Source organism: Colletes latitarsis, chromosome 13 (genome assembly GCF_051014445.1).
Source record: "Colletes latitarsis isolate SP2378_abdomen chromosome 13, iyColLati1, whole genome shotgun sequence".
In the NCBI taxonomy this organism is placed as follows: Eukaryota; Metazoa; Arthropoda; class Insecta; order Hymenoptera; family Colletidae; genus Colletes; species Colletes latitarsis.
In genome coordinates, this window is record NC_135146.1 from 14,058,806 (window position 1) to 14,084,016 (window position 25,211).

Below are 25,211 nucleotides of genomic sequence, written 5' to 3' on the forward strand. Positions count from 1 at the left end.
ACGCGCTCCGATTTCCTTCAGTTTTTTAAATAACGATGACTTCGATCCTAGCGATTGCAGGATCATTTTGTCAAGTGCATGCATATTAAAATTGCAAGGAAACAAATATTAAGTAACAATTTTTTATAATTCGTCTACGAAATTCTGAACAACAAATACATTATTTATATCTCCGTGCATTATTTTAGAATCAGTTTAGATATAACAGAACGTAGCATTTAAACTTAGGTAATGAGTTTTACACAGCACACAGTGATAAACATAAAAATTACTAAATACATTATATATTTTTAAATATTCTTAAAAATAATATTAACAATAATTAAATATCATTAATTAATTTATATTACAAATAAATTATTGGAATTGCAAAAGATTATAAAACTAAAAAAATTGAGAAACAATGGAAAGAATTCTAATTCAGTCTCTATCGCAATATTTATAAGTTAAATTGCACTTACAATTTCAACAGCTTTTAAAACAAATGTTCATTTACGGAAAATTGTCTGAATCCTATTGGATAAAATATATTTTAAACATTTATTTTTATGCTAATGTCTATAATTATTTTAATTCTTTTAACTATAATATTTTCAACAACAAAATATTCATGTGCCTTAGTAACACGAATATTTAAATATTTTTAACAATGTTTTCATTGTTTCTATTTTCAGTATAATCGCCTGCCATTTAAAAATCTAGCTTCAATTTTTGTATGATCGTAATCGAATCGATGTGGTTTATGCATGAAACAACAATGATGCGATTTGACAAACAATTCATTCGTTAAATTGTACTTGATCATCCAAACCAATTACTGACGAATGAATTAAATCCGTTACTGAGGGATGAGAAAATTCCACTATTCGCGTCGGCAGCCGTGTTGGTCCCAGGATGTGGTCGAAAATGTATCACATGATCTCGATGACCTTGATCCCTGTTTCCATTGTAGAAGCTCGATGTATTTTCATCTTCAGTTTGATGTCTCTATCATTACCATACGCGAAAGCAAACTTTTACAAATCAAATGATATTGTTGTATCATGTGATACATGTTAATTAATAGCAATTTTATTTTATACTTACGCTTGTCCTATGTAACGTTACATTGAAAGACGTTGGATGTTGTTCTACTACTCTAAATTCTACTTCTCGCGGAAGGTATCCATTCGCGTATACCTGGATTAAAAATTCTTTATTAATGCCCTGAATACTAATTATTAAATTAATTATAATTGTAACAATTTTAATGGGGGATTCCAGAGGCCAAAATGAGACGAAAATCAAGGATACTAATTTGTTGGTTGAGGCTTCGTTAAAAAGTTATAGAAACATTTTCGAACACACGGTATATTTTCGGTAAAGAATTTTTTTCTCGAAAGTGCGTAAAACGAAACCAAACTTGAAACTTTTAAATCTATCGAATTGCAAAATAGTTCTGGCATAAGTGGGTTCTGTATTAAAATATCAACTGATTATGTTACCTCGAGTTTGTATATTCCTGGTAATAAAATTCTCCAAAATTCGCCGTATTTTGTGGTAAGAAAACTGACGTCTCGCGATTTTACTTTAATGGACGCTCTCTCGATTGGATTTCCGTTTTCATCGATGACAAATCCACGTACTCCTCTGTGAGCTTCTGCTAAGAACTTAATAAGAGCCTAAAGAGAACAAAGAAATCGTACTTTATCAGTATTCGAATTAGCCTACCCCTTGCAATATGAAATTACTTTAAAATATTGTAATTTTCGATACGTAGAATGCTATCGTTTAAATACAAAACGTTTGGATATATCAATATTTCTCTATTAGACTCTAAATCAAACTTACTGCGCGATTTTCGTCCCAGTAAAATTGTAAATCGGTAGCTGGTGGATATTTACAGCACGAAAGTTCTAATGTGATCTCCATACATCCGTTCCATACGTAGTTGAAGTCTTGCATTCCTCCAGTAAGTGGGTACCATTGTGCGCCATTAGTGATACCATTTTTGAATCCCGGTTGAGACGACGAACAGGGCAGTCCTTGGTACATCGAACCATGGTTTTGCGAATATACCAGCGATAGGTGTTGAAAAACGTCGTCGTCCGGCGATATACTTGGCGCTGAAGTATAACTCTGAAACACTGAATTGCCTGTATAAATCTTTGATCGGATATCATCTTTCCAAATATCCTCAACTTTCAAAGAAAATATAGTATTCAATCGCAAAGTTTGATCGACCAGCATGAACCGCGAGGTTTGCGACAATATTTAAGACAATTTTAAATAAATTAAGCTGCTAAGTTTTAATTAATCGAAAACTGATAAGAGGATCATTCAGTTAGCAAATACATTGTATACCTGCGCATAATGGCGCTGACCGGCATATTCCTGACAGCATGAAAAGTTACACAATACGATGACATTGCTTTTAACGATGTTTATTAATGGAATATAATTTGCTTTACAGCCACAACAAGTGTTCACATGTACAGTCTCTGTAAAAAGTATTCGTACAATGGCTAATTACGAATAAAATGCTGAATGTTTACTAAACAATATTTTCTAAACAAACGTATTACGTGTATACTCGAAAATCTGTAGAGCAACAATGTCAAATAAACAAAAGAAATATTTATATTTATGCAAATATCAAGAAAAATAAACAAAATGAATGGAATAATATTATTAATAAAATCACATCTAATTTAGTTAATTAAATATTTAGAAGGCTGGCTGCAATAATAAAATCAAAGGGAAAGTAACAGTCACTGTACGAATACTTTTCACACCCACTGTACAATTCAAGTTTAATTTCTTGGAATACTCGTTGAGTTTTTTGTAAATGAAAAATTTTTTAGTGCTCAATTCAAATCAAAGGAATGTATTTGATCGTTAATGCAAAACAGGAAACGATATAGTGATAAGCGTGTATAAAACCAAACTTACGTGAATTAGGCGTGTTATCGAACGGATAACTGGCGACTAAGGCACCTCCGTGTAAGCTCCCAGATAATACGAACTGGATTTTCGATACCCATTCCTTAACAGCCTCCGTTTCCGGTTGGCTTTTCCTATTGTTTTGTTTGAAATAGTCCGGGAAATTGCGGTTCAAATCAAATCCACGCGCATTATACCTACGAGAAGTGTACAAACCTGCTCATTTGAAGCTTCGTTTGGATTGTTAGGTTTATTGTATATTATCAATAAAGAGTCGTAACGTCTTACCTGCCTTGGCCCCCTTCACAGTACCCTTCCTTTGAAACCTCGAACCCATCAGGGTTCATCGATGGAAGAATATGAATTCTAGTGTTGTCTAGGAGCCACGTAACGTATGGATCCGATCCATAATTCGTCACGAAGTACTAAATTCGAAGAACAAAATTTAATCTATGTTAGTACTTAACATAATAGTTGATTTAAATTGTTCATTTTTGAGGAATAACTTTGTTATGAACTTTTTAGAATAAATAAATTAATGTTCTTTAGTATTTATACGAACTTCGGGTTAATGGCTGTAGAAGATATACAGGGTGATCGGCCAACCCTGGGAAAAATATTAATGGGAGATTTTAGAGGCCAAAATAAGACGAAAATCAAGAATACCAATTTGTTGATGGAGGCTTCGTTAAAAAGTTATTAAAAAATTTCAAATCGTTCCAAAAAAATTATTCTCGATTGCGGGGGTCAATTACGATCATTTTTGGTCAATATACATACCCCCGAAATTCTATCCAGTTTCGAGAAAAAAATTCATTACTGAAGATGTAATGTCTGATCATGAATGAATGATTCCCCTGAAATTTCATGTGTTTCAAATCGTTCTGAAAAAATTATTTTTAGTTACAGGGGTCAAATACAATCATTTTTGGTGAATAGACATACTTCCGAAATCCTACTCATTTCCTAGAAAAAAATTCGAGTTGTGAAATTTTTCGGCGAAATTAAAAAATTTCAAATCGTTCTAAAAAAATTATTTTTAGTTGCAGAGGTTCATTACAGTCATTTTTGGTGAATAGACATACCCCCGAAATCCTACGCACTTTCGAGAAAAAAATTCTTTACCGAAAATATACTGTGTGTTCGAAAATGTTTCTATAACTTTTTAACGAAGCCTCAATCAACAAATTAGTATCCTTGATTTTCGTCTTATTTTGTTCTCTAGAATGTTTTATTAAAATTTTTCCCAGAGGTGGCTGAATACTCTGTATATTACACGGTTACTTACATGAATCAGATGTAACATTAATTCACGACCCACGGCTTCATTTCCATGTATATTGGCTACGTACTTCACATCTGGTTTACCGATCATGTGTTCATACGGCGAGGAAGAAACAACCATCACCCACAAATCGCGACCTGAAAAATTGCGATCTTGGAATTCTCCTAATTTTTAAATACTAAAGAAAATGAAAACTTTTTCGTTTCAATAATATCGAGGTAAGTAACTATTATAATATAATTAGACGTATGTAACTATCAAGATCGATTTTCAGTTCATAGTTGTCATTTGCTGGAATCAACAGGTTTCTCGCGACGAAGAAAAGAAATGGCGCCAAGACGAACTCCGCGCCTTCTCGTCGAGGAAGACATTCAGTCGATAAACAAAGTAATAGTGTATTAAAAAGTATTTAAAAAAATGCAAATAGTTGTAAGATATGATATAATTTTGTTTCGTGTGGCGTACCTTTTACAGATTTCCCGATAGAGTACAGGGCAGTTAAGTTTTGAAAACGAAGCGACGTTGTTCGCAGAAAACGGCTCATTTGCTCGTAATTATGGTAAGTGAAGTCGATACTGTATGGCTCTTCGTAAGCGTGAAAACGAGCATTGTACTGGTTGAGAGAACTGGAGAGATCCTTGTTGACGTGTTGCGAAGCAGCTGAAGTTCCATGAAACGCTCCAAACACGAAGGCAAAGAGTAAAATCGGTTGAGACATTCTGCGGATCAGAAAGCAACGCAAAGCATCTATCAATGTTGGTTTTATTTATTTTAAAAGTTAGTTACGAAAAATAAACTTTACTATAATTCACCTAGTGTATTGTTCGTACCTTGCTTTGTTCGACTAACACCTTTTCTGAGCAATACCGCGCTTTATATGCGGGAGGTGATTCGATAATGACAACGACCACAAACGTAAATGACGGTGTATTTTGCAATCAAAGAATCAGCGTGATATAATAAAGGAATATAATTGCTTTCGGAACAATGGCAGGAGATCGTAGATTATCATGGTTGGAATTATTTTTTATTGTACGCGTTTCCTGTATTGCTCTTACGATCGAACACGCTTAAGATCGATCTCTTTTTAAATGATTGTTCGATGTTTTCAATGGGCGCTTAAAAATACAAGACGCCGCTAAAAAAAATTGGGTTACAATTATTGGGGCTGGGACGAAATTAGTCGTCGATCAATCAGCGCACACTTGTGTAAAATCAAAGGTTAGCGGTATTCGCGGGAGGAAATGTAAAAATACTGTTTAAATATACCGAAATAAAATAAAAATAGCAGTTTGCGTTCCTTCTTTTAGTAAATATAAAGCAAACGATATCACCAGCGTCAAAAGATCACTTCTTTTAGGAGTGTTGTCATTTTCAATAATTTCAAGCTTGTTTTCTAACAATAAGTGACCGTAGTTTGGGTCTAGTTTAACCATAGGGAATCATAGTGATACCATAAAGAAACCAATCTCGCTATAAGTTGAATGTATCACGGGGCCACAGGCAGCGACCTCGAAAATCCAACAACTCAATTATATCGCGTAATGTCGAATTACACCGAATTGATAAGCGGAAAACAGTTTTATTTCACAGCGTCAAATACTTGACGAGGTAATAGAGGACCACACGAACCTTCAAGTAATTACATCAATATATATTTATCAATTGTTGCCTTGGAGTTGCGTGTGACTGCAGCGGCCCCAATAATTCAAACAAGGGTTAAACAATTGTCAATCGTCACGACTATGGTTTAAATAATTACCAGGTTAGACCTTATTACGATATTTATACATTTGATAAGGTGGAATACTCGTTTGAAAAATTGATTACTGTCGAACCAACTGTCGCCCAAGCGTCAATGAGCGTGTTCTTGAAGATCGTGAAGAAGAAGAGAGTAAAAGAAAGAAGAAGAGTTACCTGATTCAGCGAGGACGACCGCAGACAGAGTAGGAGGAATCGGACCAACCAGCGTGGATAGCGAAGGTAAAAAAAGGTTTGAAAAATCGTCAGCAAGCACGTGGCAAGGTGGAACACTAACGGAACTCCTGTATCTTCCTTCAGGTTTATGGTCTCAATGGCATAGCACAGTTGCAACAGTCGCAAGGCCAAGGCCGTCGCTTGCGGTTGAACGCATTGGATGCTCGATCCTTTGTAAACACGGTTAGAGAATAATCATGGAGAAAGAGAAATAATTCCGCGACCGAACAGAGGAACGGTTTGTTTCACCTGCGAGAGTAACCCGAGGTGCGTGATACTGTGAGAACTTACAAAGAGAAGCGCGAAGTGTGCCGCGCGCTCACTACCACCACCTCCACCACTACTAATGAAAGCCACTTCCTTCGTCACTAGCATCTGACGTCTGGAACGACTACCACCACACCTTCATCGTTTAGTAAATACGCAGTTAACACCATTGCGCCCTACCACTACACCTTCGGCAAAACAATGAGTAACACACGAACCGTGTCATTCTGACCCCTTCTCTTCTTTTCTCTTCTCTGCTCTCCTCCTCCTCTCGCCGCCCGCAACCAAGTCAACTCTGCTTCCTCTCTTCTCGCTCCCACCTTCTCTATCGTTCGCCAAAAATCTCAGGTAAACGGTTCCTGGATATTTCCAAGCTTCGTCCCGTTTATCAACGTCTGCGACGATATTACGCGAAACGGGTACCATTTGAGAAATCTATTCTTGGACCATTCGATTTACATAAGATACCTGCATTTCCTGTACACGCCTTCTTACTCGCTACGAATACTAATGTTAGGCACTCGGACCCATTGATTTTATGGCCATTTATCTGCTTTTTTAAATTGTTACAGAACTGCCAAAAAGAAGAGTAAGAGGCAAGGGGCACGTGGGTATCCTGATGCTGTAGCCTACTCTCGCAACTATGATCGTTACAGGGATAGAAAGGACAGGTTTTTATTGTATTATAATTAAGTCTTGGGCCATTTAAAACGGACCTTCGATTTTCTTTTTACGTGTCCGTTAATTTCTGCAAGTACTGTGCGAGGTACTCGGTTTCGCATCAGAAGTCTTGGATTCCAAATTTTTTGCACACACGCATATACGGGAGCAACTCGGGCGTAAAATGTGAATCCCACTTGAAAAAATACGAAAACAGAGCACGGCATACGAGGAACGCTCGTATAAGTTTGCTTTAAATAACGGTGCCAGTACGAATACGAGAGAGAAAGTAAGTAGAACAAAGTAATCGATATATCGTTCGAAATTTTCGAGTCAGTGAAAGCTCGTTGTTTCACACTTTTCTCGGAGGCCTACGAACGCCGACGATATTGGAAAAAGTACGCGGTAGTTTAGACTAACGATTCTTTTAAACGTGAAACGTATTCAAGTGTTTTGTAATTAATATTATTTTGTTAGACGTAAGTTTCATCTGTGATATGTCGGGTAATGTGTACGTAAGGTGGATAATAAAACGTTGTACCAGAGCGGGAAACAGCCCTTGCACTGGTTCCAGGAACTATCGAGACCAGTGTCCTACTAGCAGTGCTTAGTAAGTAACAGATCATACTCTCGGATGGATCGTTGAACCTTGTAGTATGGAACGCGTTTGAAAAATATTCCAGTCGGAAGTATGTCACAGCGGTGTATGAGTAGCTGTAGAGAGTGGAACTGGGGAAAATGGGGGTGATGGTAAGAGGGAGAGAGTGGGGAGATTGGAGAAGAGAACTTCTCACGGTCGATGATCTACCTTGAGATGACCACGGGACCTCATTCTTAAAGGTCACTGGATATTTTCAGCTTCTAATTTTAACATACTTAGTACTGCATATTTTACTTTCTCAACTGCAATTTCAGAGCATTACCGAAGATCAGAGTCATACGTGCCCAGGTCTCGTGAAACTTGACCGGAGCCATTCGTTTCTCGATAATCTATACACGTTTCTCATGGTGTTGCAGAGAGACATTTTCATTTTTTAAGTGCTGTACAAATTGTAGAAACTTTATTTGTCATTTTTTACATGCGATATATAGGGTGCAAGTAAACTACAATCAGGCCAGAGATAGAATTGACTTGATAGGCGGGGAAAGTTCGAGGAACGGGAGTCTCTACTTTCTACTTTACTCCTAAAGGTCTCTTCACGCTGACATGCAAAGTGACTTGGGCAAATTTTATTCGATCGACAAATTAATGATCGATAAACCCAATTTATTCGTGACGTTTATTCGATCTAACGGTTAAAGTTTTATCTATATTCGACATTTGTATCTTGATACCCCGACTTCCGTTTGTACACCGGTATTACAAACACATTCTGCCCTACTTCGATCTTGTACTATTAAAACGTAATAGTACAAGAGGCGGTCCACAGTGGGTCATTTATGATCCACGTGTAAATAGTACACAGGTAGAAAAGTGTTCAGAGTAGAAAGTTACTTAAAACATGCTAATGGAGATGTGACACTAACGTGCTCAAAACCTGTTCCTTATGTACACCAATACATAGTAGAGTAAACACTATCCTACTAATAACTATATATATTTTTAGTACGTTTTAAGTTACTCTCTACTTTTAAAACTTCTTTACTTGTGTTCTGTTTTATGTAAGAAAACCATATTACTCTTTCTTCATTCCGTTGCATCATCTAGCTGCAGGTGTAACTCTTTCGTAATTTTGGAGCTGAAAATCCATACATATATGTACATATGTACGTAAATATAAAGCCTTGTGCTTTGGCAGTCTTGGCCAATACCTCGGTGAAAGGATTATCTTACGTATATAATATCTTTCGAACCAATCTTTTCGGTATTTTACTTTGTCGAGTTCATGGGAAGAGCAAAGTTCTATCTTCCTTCTACAAATCTTGTTTCGATTAAAGTGAATACAGTAAGGGTCAAACACTCTCTAACATTCTGTGAAGTACCACCAATGTATATGTGTTCTAATTGGATAATACATGGTTTTACAGTTCAGTTGATTTAAGTAATAAAGAATTAATTACACAATGAAAGCGAAGTTCTTAAAATAGACAATTAAATACTTCAACGAAACAGTGCTTCAATAAATTACGTCGAGTGTTTGACCACCGTAACGAGTGTAATTATAATAATTTAAACAATAGTAGTTAGAAGAATTAGCGATATTAAAGCTATTTGCCAAACCGACAATGTGGTTGGGTATTTTGTGTCTTGTGACAGTGTTGATTTTAAAAATATTGTTCGATTATAGACGACCCTACAAATTTCCACCAGGTGACATAAGTTTCTAATAACGATTTTAAGTTGAGTAAAAATTTAATAGCAGATATTTTTCATTCGTTTTGTTATTTAAGGCCCGCGAGGACTTCCCCTTATTGGGAACATGATCGATGTCGCAAATTTACTCAAAGAGACAAAATATTATGCCGATGTTTGGAATCAACTGGCTGACAAGTATGGTCCAGTCGTTGGTCTCAGATTAGGCTTCGATAAACCGGTGGTTATAGTTTCCGGAAAAGCTGCCATTACGGAAATGCTAAATCGACCAGAATTTGATGGCAGACCGGAAGGATTTATGTTTAAATACAGATGCGGCGGTATTCAACGAGGATTGGTATTCACAGATACAGATGTTTGGCAAAAACAAAGGAGGTATATTCGCAATAAAAATCGAATACTCGAAAACGAACACTTATGTAAACAATTATAATTATACAGGTTTGCATTGAGAACTCTAAGAGAGTTTGGCTTTGGAAAGTACACGATGGATTATATAATTCAGCAAGATGCAATTGCATTGAGGGATATTATTATTGAATTAACAAAAAATGAGGAAATGACAAATTTGCAGTCTCTCATTAGCGTAGCCATTTTTAGCAATTTATGGTTCATCATAGAAGGAACAAAGTACGTGGTTAGACTGAAGAAAATTAGATTAAAAAGTTACCGAATTTCAATTGTCATGATTTTTTATGTTTAGATTCGACGTGGGCACAGAAACCAAAGAATTAAAAGAAACAATACACAGAATTAAAGATATTCTTAAAAGTTCGAATATTTTCGGTGGCATTTTAAATTACTTTCCTTTTCTGAGGCACATATTCCCAGGATTAACAGGATTTTCATTATTCAAAGAGCGACAAGTCCAAATAGATGGCTTTTTTGTGGTAAGTCATAAAGAATTTTTTTCTCGAAAGTGCGTAGGATTTCGGAGGCATGTCTATTCACCAAAAATAATTGTAATTGACCCCCGCAACGAAAAATATTTTTTTCAAAATTATTTGAAATTGTTTAATTTCGATCTTGTATACATAAACTTACTAGCTGAACTTAATTAGAGACTTTGCATTTGACCTAAGATTCGTAAATAGGAGGTAGTTCCTTTATGAATAGCTCTGTTATACAGGGTGATTCGGTCACTAGTGTACTCAAAGGCCTCATGGTCCTTGAGTACACACGCGTGTATTATAATTACCTCATGTTTTCGTCTTTAACTAACGCTTTATTTTTAACTGTTATTATTATGTCTTTCAGGATGTAATATCGAAGCATAGGGAGAATAAAATGCGTGGCCAATCGACAAACTTTATAGATTCTTATTTGCAAGAAGTGGACGAACAAAAAGCAAAGTCATCTTTCTCTTCTTTCACAGGTAATTTTGTTTCCTGTAATTATTCTTAAGTTTAAGTTAAAATAAACAGTGGTCCTCATATCATATGATAATAATATATATTTTGAAATAAAAATGGTGCTCGTCACATTTCCGTCTCGTAGTGAGAACAGTCCTGAACAACACTTTCGCAAACCGATAAATAGGACAAGGTGGAACCAACACATGGCCACCCCGGCCGCCACGGTCTCTTGACCTCAATTCGTTACATTTTTACCTTTGGAGCCATTTAAAATCGTGTAAAAAACCGTTGTTAGTTTAATCTGCTCCGCGGAGTACGGAGTGTCTGTTCTCACGAGATGCAGACGGCAAAAGATCCCATATGCGATTGTAAATGTTCGTCTCTGCCCACTTTTTCCATGGATGAAATATTTTGTTTTAGAAAATCAATTAACGTACGTTTTAAAGGATTTGTTTATCGCTGGGGTAGATACTACGGACAATACCATTGGCTTCATAATCGCGTTCCTCGTAGTACATGAGGATGTGCAAAACAAAGTGCACGATGAAATTGATAAAGTCATAGGCAGGGATATTTGCCCTTCTCTTAGCGATAAAAATCGGTAAGATATATCGTGAACATCTTATAAGCGTATGGTTTAAAAGTAAGAAAGGAGCGTAGGTTGTTTAAAATTTCTTAATCTGAAAACTCTTTTTAAGGAGCTCTAAAAATATTTTTAAACAATTGCAATCTGATTCCTTTTTTAATTTCTACTATATTCGCTTATAGATTGCCATATCTGAACGCAGTCTTAACAGAAGTATCGAGAGTAGCGAACATCACTGCAACCACTATTCCACATAGAGCGTTAGCAGATTCGAATTTACTAGGTTTTGAAATTAAAAAGAATTATTCGTTGTTAGCGAATCTTAAAAGCGTTCACATGGACAAAGAACACTGGGGAGATCCAAAAGAGTTCCGTCCCGAAAGATTTATCGATGAAAATGGACAATTCGTCGATGACCCCTGGGTTATGCCTTTCGGATTAGGTAGTATTATCTTCTATTCTGCTAGAGATATAATTAATAAATGTAACTAAATCTTTGTTGTTATCTATTTATGTCCAGGTCGCAGAAAATGTCTGGGAGAAACCGCAGCAAAAAGTACGCTTTTTCTCTTTGCAGCATGCTTATTCCAAAAGCTGCATTTCAAGCTGCTGGAAGATCATCCGGAACCTTGCCTTCGAGGAATCGATGGCTTCATCCTTGCACCGCCTGAGATGGACATTATGGTCGTTCAAAGATATTGATACCAAAAATGGTAAGATTTTATTTATTAAGCTAAATCTATCCTTTAATACGACACTGTATACAATAAACGTGTAAAAACATTTGTCTCTAGTCCTTTCCTGAGATGATATTCTGAAAAATGTTTTTTCGACTCCTAACTTTAGGGGCTGTGAACATCCCTTGATATTTTACGCTTAAGTTTAATACAGAAAAATATCTTTTTATTGGGGTATGGGAAAATGAAGGAAGATAGATTGGTAGAAAGACAAAGTAACATTTATTATAAGAAGTATGTTATTACAAAAGTAAATGCGAAGGGTACAAACGAAAGAAATGTAATCAATAAGTAATATTCATGTCGTAGTCGTCCTTGTGATAAATGAAAACTTTTTTGAACATTATGTTAGGTCCCTTGAACGGGAAATCGTAGTAAGGCTTATCCAGAGGGAAACCAAATGATTTACCATCGAACACATAGTTGCCCCATATTCTAGAATAGAACGGTTCCTCCTTCGAGACTGGATTAATGTACAAGAACAATTGGAAAGGCATTCCTTCTTTTTTGCCTCTTGGTAACAGCAATCTTTCTGGGAATCCTGAGATTCGTTTGTTGTATGTGAATGGTTCGCTGGTATTCAAAGATCTCATCACCTTTTGGTAAAACAGTTCACTCGGTTCTTGATCGGGGCTCAGGAAGTAACAGTCTTTGCTGCTACGTGTGATTTTGTTTAGTCCTGCGTTCACTGTTGAAAATATACAAGAACTCGCATTATTATATAATTTCAGATTAATTTGCTTAATGTAATAATCAAAAAATGAATACTTACGATCGACGATCCAGTTGTCCATTTCGTAGAAATATTCCAAACTCTCTTGCAGGTCTATTAATTTGTAATGCGAGGTACTTGCTGGGCCAAGGAAGATCCTAATGGCTGCCTTCATTGGTTTGTCCGCGTTTACCGCGATGTGGAAGTTGAACGGTTTGTGATTCAAACGGTATTGCCTGACTTTGATGTAAAGTGTTTCGGCCTCTGCGTCGTCTTTGACCATTAAACCGTTGCTGATGGTCGTATCGAATTGATCGAAATACGTTATTAACTTATCAACGGCGAAAGATTGGATGTTTAGATTCGGGAAAACAATTTCTTCCATCGTGTATGGCTTCTCGCGCATTTTGAATCTGCAAGCATCGAATAACGTTAACTTACCCTTTGTTTCAATGGATAAAAAATGATTTTGAATGGTCACCTGCGATAGTAATCGAGAATCCTCTTGTACAGACGGTAGAAGGCGGGATCCCTCATAGAAGCGGAATAAGTTTCCAAAGCACTAGGAAGTATTTGATAGTTGGTCATAGATTCTAAATTGAAGCCTAGGATCTTCCTGCCAAAGGCGTCGATGCTGCCATAAAACTCTCTGTTGCAAGAGTCTGCGTTACCCTCGATCATGTTCCCGAGCATGTTCAGGCCTTCACGGGTGTAAATATTGTGCCATTTCCCGTTACTGCCCAGCACAAAGCCAGAATCGATCGCTGCAGTTAATCTAGATTCCATATCACTGATATCCTTTAACAAATGCAGTCGTATTAATCGATTGGTGCTTAATTAGACTACTCAGAAGAGAGTAAGACTTTGGGGGGCGACGATTTAAGCGAAACTTTGTCTGATGGTAGAGTTTAGGATAGATAAACATTAAGTAAGACTTTAGGGGGCGACGATTTAAGCGAAACTTTGTCTGATGGTAGAGTTTAGGATGGATAAACATTAAGTTATAAAACTCTTAGGTGCAAAGTGTCGTAGGGCCCATGAAATAATTTACAAGCAAAGTGAGGTCCTCACGGAAGATGATGGGGGCCTTGTCGAACGTAGGCTTGGGTCTTGGAATTATTTAGAGATGGGCTCAGTATCTCGATGTAGAAAGTGAACTTGTAAATTGTGGATGTGAGTACTGTGAATTGCGTTGGTGAACTTTGAGAATATATTGTTCTTACCTTGATGTATTTGTATTTGTAATACGGGTAGGAGATCCAGCTGGGCCTCTGAGCGAATGGTAATCCATTGTTGAAGGTCATCGTCGGGTAGTAACCGGGGTAGAAGGGTTTGTTCCAATTAAAGTCTTCGATCTTGGGCAGATCGTTGGCCAATCTTTCGAGATTGTATCTGTTCAACAATAGCTTATGACCGTATAAATATTCCTCACCGCGGTAAGAAGGGAAACCATATTCTTTGGACTCTTGCCAGAACGGGTACTCTTGCCGGAAGAAGAAGTAATACGAGTTTAGGCCGATATCCTCCACGAAATAGTTCAATTTGTTCTCCATGTAGTACTCGCGATTGAAGTACCAGCCAGAATAATTTGCGTTGATTACGTATGTTATGTTGTTTGGAGATTCCGAAACTGAAATTAAGCATTTGTTAACATTGGTGGCTTTGTGAAAACGCTCAACCGTGGTCGTTAGTAGCTAATATCAATTGATACGACATTTTTTCACCTTTCAGTCATAGGTAGTGCTTCTGAACTGACGTTAGAATTAAAGGTAAACGAGACTAAATAAAGTTCAGGACCAAATGAATGAGATAATTACCCAACATGCCGAAATCCTTGGGATGATGGGCCTTGTTAAGCACTTCGGAGTTGAAGAAACAGTATGGATAAAGTTCGTACATTGGCGGAAGTTGAATATATTTGGTGTCTGGCCTTTTCAGCACCGCGTTGTAAAGGGCAAAGATGAATTGGCCCTCGTTCACGTTAACCCTTGCCCACAGGGCTGTCTTGTAGAAAACTTCGAAGTCGTTCGCGTAATAGAAAAGGTCGAACAGAGCTGCCATTTCTTTCAGCAACTTTGGGTAGTAAACCGAAAACATTTCCCCGCGACCAAGCATTCCATTCTCGTACACGGAGAGGAATTTCATCGCGGCCTAAGAGAACAAAGAAAAGGAAAGAATAGTAATCTTTTGAAAATTATTAAATTCGCAAAGATTAACCTTTCGACTAGTTACTGACCTTGTTCCCGTAGGAATTGGCGTTTGCTTCGATGTTCCATGCTTGGCCCTCCTCGTACAGGTCACGATTCACCACCATAGGCTGGCTAACATGGTAGAGAAGATTGTAAACTTTCTTCTGCTTGAGAAGAAAGGCTGTGTCGGCCGTTTTTGTGTCGTAGTACGCCGCCTGGACGAACGAAACGGCCAGCAGCCCTAACAGCCACAGCCTCAGCATCTTGTATCGGGTGACAAACTGGATCCCAAAGCGTGGCTGGTTGTTCCGCTGATCATTCTTATACTCCATCATCCCCTCCTTGATTATTTATTATTCGTGAACGAGCAGTTTGTTCGGTACAGTGGAACGTCGATTATTGCAACGTCAATTAACAGAAATGTCAATTATAAAAAAGTCCATTATCGGTAAGGGCGAGGCAAGCACGTACAATATCGCGAGCAGGCCGCGGATGTTTATGCGAACGCATATTTTTAAAGAACGAAAACAGGGGCGTGCAACTCGTATAGAAATTTATTATGTAATTAGAGGATTGGAAAAGTATGTTTTAGTATTGGGATACGTGACCTCAACGCTCATAATAGTTGTGCAACAATCTTTGTAATGTCATTTTAAAGGCCAAACCCGATACTTTCGCGTGGTTAAATTCAATTTTCTCAAGCGCCTTTGTACGAAAAAATTCATTTTCGTAAAAACGATTTAAACACGATTAAACACGTTTCGATGTACGTACATGTTTGTATACGGTTACTTTAATCGTAATTTATTTATATTTTCGTAACGACAGATATAAATGTATTAAGACACGCTATCGAACGATGATAATTGTTATCGTGTAAAACACTTGCTTTTTACTCGAGATCATAGCTTTTCTTTCCCGTTAGTAGTCCATGCTTCGTTAATAACGTACGACGATTCTTTTGTCTGGCCGATAATTTAATGATTTATGCTGGAAAGGAAGCCGCTTTGTCTAAGCAGCTGCTACTTTATCGCGTAAATGTTTACTTGCATTGCTTTCGTTTTAATGACAGTTTAATATCCGTAAATAGTACTAATGTTCCCTCGTATAGAACTTTGGGAACGTTAAACGCACAATTTGAAACTGTTTAAAAGTGTTTATATCGTAGTATTATGAACAATTTTATGAACAAATAAAGGTCGTTTACAAAGACACATTGTTAGGCCAATAATCTCATCACAGACTACTAAACAAGTGTGACAACAACACCCGTGTTTTACGTGTTTGAGTACGCCAATAACAGTTCTCGTGCGTTTGTTTAATAAACAAATACTTACGCTAGGATCGTGGGAGAGTACGTAAGGGTTGAGTGAAATCTATGAGAATTAGTATAATTTCATTTTATTCTGTCTCTTTATACATCTCTTTCTCGAGGAAACTATGACCGGTGATAACTTAAAAATACCATGCTCGTATCTAAACGGGAACGTTCAGCTCCTCCATTTCCTTGTGATAGATAACCACATCGGTCAACATCATGTTAGGAACGGCGAAGTGTAAGGGGTCGACTGGTCGGTCCAAGGGGAATCCCATGGAACGTCCGTCGTAGGGCTGACGACCCCAGGCGGGCAGCACGATGTTCGTGAATTTCTTCTCATCGATCGGCGAAACCATAACGAAAAGCTTGTAGGTCATGCCCTCCTTCCTACCCTTGGGCAAGATGAGTCTTTCGGGGAATCCGGTGGTCTGCGTAGAGTAGCTGAAGGGGTCAGCGCTGTCGATGCTAGCCAGGATCTTCTTGTACAACGTGGTGCTGGAAACCTCGTCCGGCATCACGTACAGAGACTCGTGGCTGCTTCTGTCGATGTTGTTCATTCCAGCTTTCACTGAAAGAATAACCATTTTGTCAGTCGTAGAAGCTTAACGAAAGCTTCTCTTCCATCAACCCCTTGTTTACCCAGTTGTTACTAGATCCTAGAGTGCCTAATTATTTAATGATTCGTGAGGTATACGTACGGTCAACGACGAATTGGTCCATCTCGAGGAAGGTCATGTAGTTCTTCGTGAGGTCAAGCTCGTGTCCATAGACGTCGTGTTTAGGTCCCAAGAAGATGCGCACCATCGCTTTGGTGTTCTTGTCGCTGTTGACGGCGATGTGGTAGGTGAAGGGTTTGTGGTTCAGACGGTGCTGGCGAGCCATGATGAGAGTGTTCATGGCTTCCTTGTGGTTGTGGATCGACACGCCGTTGTTCAGCATCGAGTCGAAGTGATCAAAGTAAGTCATCAGCTTGTCCACGGTCACGGATTGTACCTCTACGCCAGAGAACAGCAAATCTTCCCTCGTGTACTTTGGAATGTTCTCCTTGTATCTAGAATTGTTCGAATCTTTAGATTTGCCTGGCTCTCTTAATTCGTTAGTTAGTTTGATGCAAACCTGAGGTAATAAGTGAGGATGTTCTTGTACATGCTGTAGAAGACAGGGTCCCTCAGGCTAGTGGTGAAGTATTCGAGGGCGCTGGGCACTATCTGATACTTTACGTTGGATTCCAAACCGAATCCTAAGATTTTCCTGGCGACGAGGTCCAATTCTCCGTATAATCTCGGGTTGACGCTGTCTGCGTTACCTTCTATGATGTTACCTAAAATGTTAAGTCCGTTCTCTGTGTAGATGTCGATGTGGTGGCCCTTGGAGTCTACGACGTAACCAAGATCGATGGCGGTTGAAATTCTGTTGTGGAGATCCTTGACCATCTGTAACGGATTTCGAAGATGGGCATCGTCAATGAACTTGTAAAAAGGACTTCTGAACCTGGCTTTTACCACTGGCAAGTACCATCACTGCTCATTACTGGTTATAATTAAAAATCTCACCTGAATTAATCTGTGCATTCGAAGAGGCACGACTGAATTCGATTCCCTGTGTGGGAGGGGAAGTCCATTGCGATGGTGCATCGTGGGGTAGAATCCATTTACAATAGGCCTGTCCACGCTCACGTACTCGATCTCGCCCAAGTCGTTTGCAAGTCTCTCCAAGTGGTATCTGAAACGAATTTAATTATTGTGTAAAGCCACTTGTCTCGTTCATACTTTTGTTCAGGAATAAAAAGATAACAAGAGCGTTATACCTGCACAATAATTGCTTGTGCACGAAGAAGTAGTATTCACCACGAGCTTGGCTTGGTAAGTTGTACATCTTGCTTGACATGAAGCGAGGGAAGACCTGGTTTATCAAGAAGTAAAAGTTGTTCAGCTCAACATCCTCGGTGAAGTAACTCATTTTCAATTCGGGTGTATCTTTCCTCGTCACGTACCAGCCACTGTAGTTTGCTGGAAGTACGTAGTGGTTGACACCCTCCACCGTCTTCGTCACGCCCATCGCTGAATTAAAACAATTTTCATTAAAATAGGCTCCTCATTAACTTCTATTAGTACAAAATTTAAACAAGTGTTTATTCGTTAGTTTATTGGTTCTCAAAGGTACCATTGTCATCGTATCGAAGAAATGGACGACGTACGAATAGAAGAGCAAATTAGCACAGTTTATCGTCTTCTTTGACCTATAAAATGAGTTGCACTAACCTACGTCGCCCATAGCAATGTTGTAAGCTCTTTGCATGACGTCGTCGTTGAAGAACATGTTGGGCAACAGTTCGTACAACGGCGGCAGCTTGAAATGCTTGGTGTCAGGACGATGCATGATAGCCACGCTCAAACTGTAAGTGAACATCATCTCGTTCACGTTGAATCTGGCCCAGACAGCCGTGTTGTAGAAGGCGTCAAAGTTCTTCGCGCTGTAGAGGACTCGGAAAAGCACCACAGCCTGATGGCGCATTTCAGGGTTCGAGACCGTGAACACTTGTCCGCGTGGCAGGATTCCATGTTTCAGAAGGTCCAAGAACTCGGTGATTGCTTCCTGGAATTAATTATCATTTTTAAATTCAAAGGCTCAAAATGCCAAAGAAGACAAAGGGAGTAACTCGATGAATCTTGTATGTACCGTGGAAATTAATGGAAGAAATGAATAGAACAGTCTCCAAGCTTATGTTGCTGATATTTTCAAAGAAATAGAAATAGAATCGATGGGAAATCGATTGCTTCCTGGGATTAATTAACGTTTTTAAATTCAAGAGCTCAAAATGCCGAAGAAGACAAAGGGAGTAACTCGATGAATCTTGTATGTACCGTGGAAATTAATGAAAGAAATGTTATAGAAGTCTCCAGCTTACGTTGCAGACATTTTCAGAAGAATAGAAATAGAAATGGTGGGAGATTTCACCTTGTCCGAGAACTTGTCGACGTTGTCAGCGACGTTAAAGCGTCGCGATTTCTGGATGAGTTCTGGGAAGAAGATGGTGGGTTGGTCGACATGCCAGAAGAGCTCGTAGATGATCTTCTGCTGGACGAGGTGCGACTTGTCGGTGACCTGGCTTGGAATTTGCACAGCCTGCGCCAGGAAGAAGCAGCCGGCCAAAATGCACAGAACGGATCTCATCTTCGCGATCATCGTTGAACCAAAGTTGGATTAACCGAATTTGTCGAGAGATTTATATACCGTGCTTCTTATGACACTGGTCCTGATAACAGGTTGATAATGTATCAGGGTCGATTTAGACCACGGTCGCGAGGGTGGTTAATCGCTTTATCTTCTTTTTCGCTTCTGTTTCGCAACCGTTTACGTTGATAGGGTGAGATTCAGCCAAAACCAGGCTCTTTCCATCAAAAATTGACTACGATACTATCTTTAATAACAAATTAATATTTTTTATTGGATCGTACATATACTTTCCAAAATAAAATATTTTACTGCTTGGAAAGATTTGTTTGAACTAAATTTTATTCGAAGGTTGTTTGAAAAATATTTCATTACTCTAATTTATTATCAGATGATACAATATCTTCATTTATTTTTACAAGAATAAAATAATTTAATTTGGGAGAATTTTATTTCTTAAAAAGATTCTTTAAAATACGATTTTAATCGAAGGTTTCTTGGAAAATATTTTTTGTTACAATATTTTATTATTTTAATTTATTATAAGGAAATACAATATCTATATTCATTATCAATTGCATAGTTACAATTTTTTTTATAATATTGTATAAATATTTATAATATTTAATTAGTTTTCGATTATCTACTATTGATTAGGTTTGTCGTGGTCTGGAACAAACCGATTAATCGAAATATCATCGTGTTTACATGAAATAACGATAATATACTTTCTCCGGCTGCATGATCCGACACAGCAGATTTTAATGTCAAAGGTGACCGACAATCGTATAGTAGATTTCATTGGTCAAAGGATAACCTGATGTTATTTAACGAAAATTGAATATCTATCGGTATGTTATGTATGTATGTATTTCTTAAAATTTATTTCACGTTCCAAATTAATCTAAGCTTATTTTTTAATGCTTCGGGAGAAAAGAATACAAGTATTTTATTTTCTGACAATAAATTAAATAAATAAGATATTTTATATAATCACAGAAATATTTCCACGTAATATTTGAATAAAATCCTATTTTAAAAAATTATTTCAATGAATAAAATATTTCATTTTAATAATTTGAAGCATCATACTTTCTCTTTGATTAATAAATACGTGTTTAAAAGAGTTCTTAATTCGAAAGTAAATTGTGAAAAAAGAGTACAGTAGTTGTACTAAAAAGGAATTTGCTGATGATGAATTTTTTAAAAATAAAGCGCCATTTGTTTCTGCGCCACCTACAGTTCTTTTGAATTACTACTTTTGTACGGTGTGTCTTTTGTCTGTAACGAAGCGTCGACGAGGATGCCTCGTGTACGTAGGTAGGTACTTTAAAAGGTGTTTCTGAGAGGAAATTTTGCTCATTTGAACCCCCAAATTCCCACAAAATTAAAATAATAAAATACTGTACACTCTAAAAGAAATATTTTCCAAGTAACTTTCGAATAAAGTACTTGCAACTTAAATTTCTTTACTTCGTTTAATGCTCCTTGTAAAAGAAAGCAAAAATTTCGAGATTTTCATTTCTTTTACGTTGCATCGGTTTATATTACAATATTATGAAATAATTATTTCCAAATGACCATGATTATGTCACTGTCATAATTATCAGAGATAATTCCACCTCTGTTATCTTCATTAAGTCGTTTATTTGTTGCATACATACAACTGTCATGGCGTAACAATATCTTTTTAGTCATAATCGAACAAAATATTTCACAACTAAGAAAGAAATGAAATTTTGCTCATTTCTCTATCATTCTTAAGAAATTATAGTAAAAAGTTTATTGCATAATTTGTAAATTACTTTTTTCAGTCGAAATTCCGAGTTGTAGGCTTTTATTATAAATAAAACTAGTTTATTCTATTTTTATAGGCTGACTTACTGCGATCAGTGTTGCATTATTGATATAAATATGAAAAATAATTTAAATATTTTTTATTGCTTATATTTTTTTGGCAAATATTTTTCCTATTTGGAAAGTGATTAATTTTCAACGAAGTATTTTATTTATAATGATAAAAATAAAGAACTAAATCAATATAAATAAAATTTTCAGACAATTTCAACTTAGTTATAGTTTATAGGAAATCCAATTCTAATTACTCATGTTCAGAATTTCTGTCTGCCTATTAATATATTTTTCTATTTTGTTCCAGATCAATTCAAAATCAACTGAGCAAATTTTGAGTAGGTGAGTACCATAATTCTGTTCTCTAGATATAGTAATATCTACTGTGCAAAGCTGGTAAGATGATTAACAGGTATTGGCATACTTCATCCCTGTCTTTAATGTTCCTTCAGTTGCCATCATTCTGTTCTTCTTGGTGGTAGTATCAAATATTAGATATTAAAAATAAGATCGACGAATAATTTGTTTGGTACACTCAGAAAATTGTTTGCTTTATCATAGTTATATGTTCAGGATTTTATTGAAAAGATAATTATTATAATACTAGGTTTTATTTGGAAATGAAGGCATATTTTACAAATTTAGACAGCATAATATTTCATTATTCAAATTGATTTTTATTATCACATTCAAATATGAATAAACTTGAGCATTAAGTTAATTTATTGGCATAGAAACACTCAGACGCGAATATTGTTACATACAGTCACGTTCAAACACAGATACACACGGTCGCTGTTACTCACACTGGAATACAAACATTCAGATGTGGATATTGTCACATACAATCACATTCAGCTACAGATAAACGCAATATCATTTACATTACCGCCAAATGCGATTATTTTCACGTACAATCACATACAGACACACATCCATGCTATTATCGCCACATATCAATGAATTTGACGATATTTTCATACAACCATCGAGATACCATCGCATGGGGATGCAAGTGACTGACTTTGTTGGTGAGAAAAAACGAAAGAAATTTTTTAGAAATCTTTATTCGTTGATTTTTTAGTCATAATTTAACAAAGGAAAGGACTCTCGCTATAAACGATTCCTTTAGTACTTCAGTTCTTTGTCCAACACGCTGTAGATGTTGACGTCTTTCATGAACATGTTAGGAACAGTGTAGTTCCAGCCAAAGACTGGTCTGTCCAGGGGGAATCCCAGGGACTTGCCATCGAACATTATTTTACCGAACATGGGGAACTCGTAAGCGTTCACGTTGCTCTCGTCGTACTGGCTCAGGAAGAAGAACATTTTGTAGGGCACTCCTTCCGGTTTGCCTTTAGGCAGACTGAGACGGTTCACGAAACCGAACTCTCTTTCAGAATACATGAAAGGCTCGCTTCCGCCTATTGCCTTCTTCAGCTTCTCGATGAATATGTCGCTGGGCATCATGTCCTGCATCGTCATGAACGAATCTGTGCTGCGGCGGTCGATGTTGTTGCTTCCAGGACGAACTAATGGACAAAACGTGTTAGTTGAAGATCGACACGCTAACAGAGAGCTAACAAATTTAGTTAAAGCAAGAACAACTAACGTGATACGACGAACTTGTCCATTTCTACAAAGTATTTGTAGTATTTGGTCAGATACAAGGCGGTCTGTGTGATGTCGTCGAAGGCAGGGCCGAGGAAGATTCGAAGGACAGCCTTGGTCTCTTTGTCGGAGTTAATGGTGAATCTGTAGTTGAAGGGCTGGTAATTGAGACAGAGACGACGAGCCTTCAGACGGAAGGACACGCCACGGTTGAAGTTCTCCACGGATACAGCGCTGTTGACCAGAGTGTCGCAGTTGTCGAAGAAGGTCGTCAGTTTGTCCACGTTCACGGACTCGATCCTCACTCCGGGGAACTGCAACTCGGACTGGCTGTAGGAGCGTTGGTTTTCCTTGTATCTGCAAACGTAGAAATCATTAGCTCGGTGAATAGACAGTGTCGTAAGGCTGTTAGGAAATAGTACCTGAAGAAGCAAGTCATGATTCTCTTGTAGAGCATGTAGAAAGCTGGGTCCCTCATGTTGGTGCAGTAAGACTGAAGAGCGCTAGGGATTATCTTGTTCCTGTTCCTCTGTTCCATGCTGAAACCAAGTATGTCACGAGCTAGGGCGTCGTACATTCCATAGAATCTTTTGTTGCTTGAGTCGACGTTTCCTTCGATCATGTTAGCGAGCATGCCCAGGCCTTTAGGTGTGTAGATGTCCACTTGTTTCCCTTGGCTGTCCACGAAGTAACCAGAGTCGACAGCGTCCATTATACGAGACTCCAGCCTGTTTATTTCCTGAAATATTAAATGAAAGGGTTTATTATCACTGTTGTAAAATAGGATTTCCTGGATTGTTCATTCACCTTGAGGTATTTATATTTGTAGTAGGGTACCGACGAGTATCGGTTCCTCTGGGGGATTGATATTCCGTTGGAGTACGTCAGGGTGGAGTAGTATCCAGGGTAGATGGGTTTGTACCAATCGAAGTCTTCTATCTCGCCCAAGTCGTTGGACAACCGTTCGAGGTTGTACCTGGCCAATAGTTGTTTGTGAACAAAGTAGTAAAACTGTCCGCGAACCTCAGGAGGAATACCAGACTGTTTGCTGCTCAGCCAGAATGGGAACACTTGTCGGAAGTAGTAATAGAAGGCGTTCAGTCCGACGTCCTCCATGAAGTAGTCCAGCTTGTATTCACCGTTTACTCTTGGCATGTAGGCACCGGTGTAATTTGCGTAGATCATGTAAGTCTCCGCATTTTCGACTCCAGGTGCTCCACCGAAGCCTGAAACAATTTTTTTTTCGAACAATTCGTACGGAAAATTTGATCGTGTTTGAAATAAAGCGCCATGTGTTTCTGCGCCATCTAGAGTCCTTCTGACTTACTATTATTGTAATGTGCGTCTTTCGTCTGTAACGAAGCCTCGTGTGCATTAAAGGGTGTCGTTAAGAGGAAGTTTTGCTCATCTGAACCCCCAAATTCTCAAAGAAAGGTAGGTGATATATTTACCTCTGGCCATCTTGATGTTCTGTGCTTCTTGGATCACGTCAGAGGCGTAGAAGAGGTTAGGATAGATTTCGTAGATGGGAGGCAGTCTCATGTACTTGCAGTCGTTTCTGTACAACACTGCAACCGTGAAGGCTGTGGTGAAGAGACCAGAGTTCAAGTAAACGCGGGCCCAGGATGCAGTTTTGTAGAATGTTTGGAAGTCTTTAGCGGAAGTTAACAGCTCGAACAAAGCCTGCATTTCCTGTAACTGCTCGCTGTTGAACGGAGAGAAAATAGCATTGCGGCTTAACAGGACCCCCTGTTTGTAGCCCCATACGAACTTCTGCACTGCGGACTGAAAGAAAATGGTCAATTAACAATTTAAATAAAAGTGTAGCGTTTAATTATACTCTTCAAGGATAAGAAATTGCAAGGACTTTATTGTATTCGGATGAAACGGACAATTTAAAGTTGGAGGTTCTAAATAGATAGTTACCTTGTCTTGGAACATGTCAATGTTGCTTTCGAGATTGAAGTTTCTGCCTACATTGTAGAATTCGGCGTCGATTAGGTCGTTTTGCCGAACGTAGAGCAGAAGTTCGTAAATCTTCTTCTGTTTGTGCAGGAAGTCCATGTCAGCCGTGTGGCTTCCGGTGACCTTCATGCCCTGTGCGGCGCATACTGCGCACAGAGCCACGAGCAACGCTATCTTCAACATCCCTTACGAATTGCGGCCAAACCTCGAAGGAAGTTCAACGTTAAGTAGCTGGTCCTTCGACCATCGACAGCTTTTATACTTTATTCGTAACATAGTAATCGCTTT

The 25,211-nt window shown here is 37.9% G+C and overlaps 4 protein-coding genes across 6 annotated transcripts; 1 reads left to right on the plus strand and 3 right to left on the minus strand.

Moving 5' to 3' along the window:
- Positions 1-112: 112 nt before the first annotated feature.
- LOC143349435 (carboxypeptidase D) lies at positions 113-6,301 on the minus strand. Of its 3 annotated transcripts, none has more exons than XM_076780691.1 (9): positions 6,125-6,301; positions 4,673-4,926; positions 4,211-4,344; positions 3,211-3,347; positions 2,932-3,119; positions 1,831-2,126; positions 1,485-1,661; positions 1,087-1,179; positions 113-987 (listed from the first exon to the last, which is right to left on the minus strand). In XM_076780691.1, exons 2-9 carry the CDS (start codon positions 4,923-4,925, stop codon positions 802-804), a joined length of 1,464 nt encoding a protein of 487 aa, XP_076636806.1. In that variant the 5' UTR covers position 4,926; positions 6,125-6,301; the 3' UTR covers positions 113-801. The 3 variants fall into 3 exon arrangements, with proteins under 3 accessions (XP_076636806.1, XP_076636804.1, XP_076636805.1); XM_076780689.1 differs by having other exon boundaries at positions 1,831-2,135; positions 6,125-6,263; XM_076780690.1 differs by lacking the exon at positions 6,125-6,301 and adding an exon at positions 5,020-5,035 and having other exon boundaries at positions 1,831-2,135.
- Positions 6,302-9,283: 2,982 nt separating this feature from the next.
- On the plus strand, positions 9,284-18,427 carry LOC143349433 (methyl farnesoate epoxidase). Its single transcript, XM_076780688.1, has 9 exons — positions 9,284-9,422; positions 9,503-9,800; positions 9,867-10,055; positions 10,129-10,315; positions 10,683-10,800; positions 11,201-11,381; positions 11,549-11,808; positions 11,887-12,079; positions 17,673-18,427. The coding sequence occupies exons 1-8, from the start codon at positions 9,338-9,340 to the stop codon at positions 12,066-12,068; spliced, it is 1,500 nt and encodes a 499-aa protein (XP_076636803.1). The 5' UTR covers positions 9,284-9,337; the 3' UTR covers positions 12,069-12,079; positions 17,673-18,427.
- On the minus strand, positions 12,388-18,836 carry LOC143349578 (hexamerin 70a-like). Its single transcript, XM_076780923.1, is given in 12 exon segments — positions 12,388-12,791; positions 12,876-13,228; positions 13,297-13,613; positions 14,039-14,445; positions 14,633-14,966; positions 15,052-15,342; positions 16,475-16,890; positions 17,021-17,373; positions 17,439-17,755; positions 17,876-18,044; positions 18,130-18,382; positions 18,584-18,836. Coding segments are annotated over 12 exon segments (3,867 nt in total).
- Positions 18,837-22,416: 3,580 nt separating this feature from the next.
- On the minus strand, positions 22,417-25,106 carry Hex70c (hexamerin 70c). Its single transcript, XM_076780687.1, has 6 exons — positions 24,885-25,106; positions 24,410-24,743; positions 23,766-24,184; positions 23,381-23,697; positions 22,960-23,315; positions 22,417-22,879 (listed from the first exon to the last, which is right to left on the minus strand). Exons 1-6 carry the CDS (start codon positions 25,104-25,106, stop codon positions 22,476-22,478), a joined length of 2,052 nt encoding a protein of 683 aa, XP_076636802.1. The 3' UTR covers positions 22,417-22,475.
- Between the last annotated feature and the right edge of the window lie 105 nt (positions 25,107-25,211).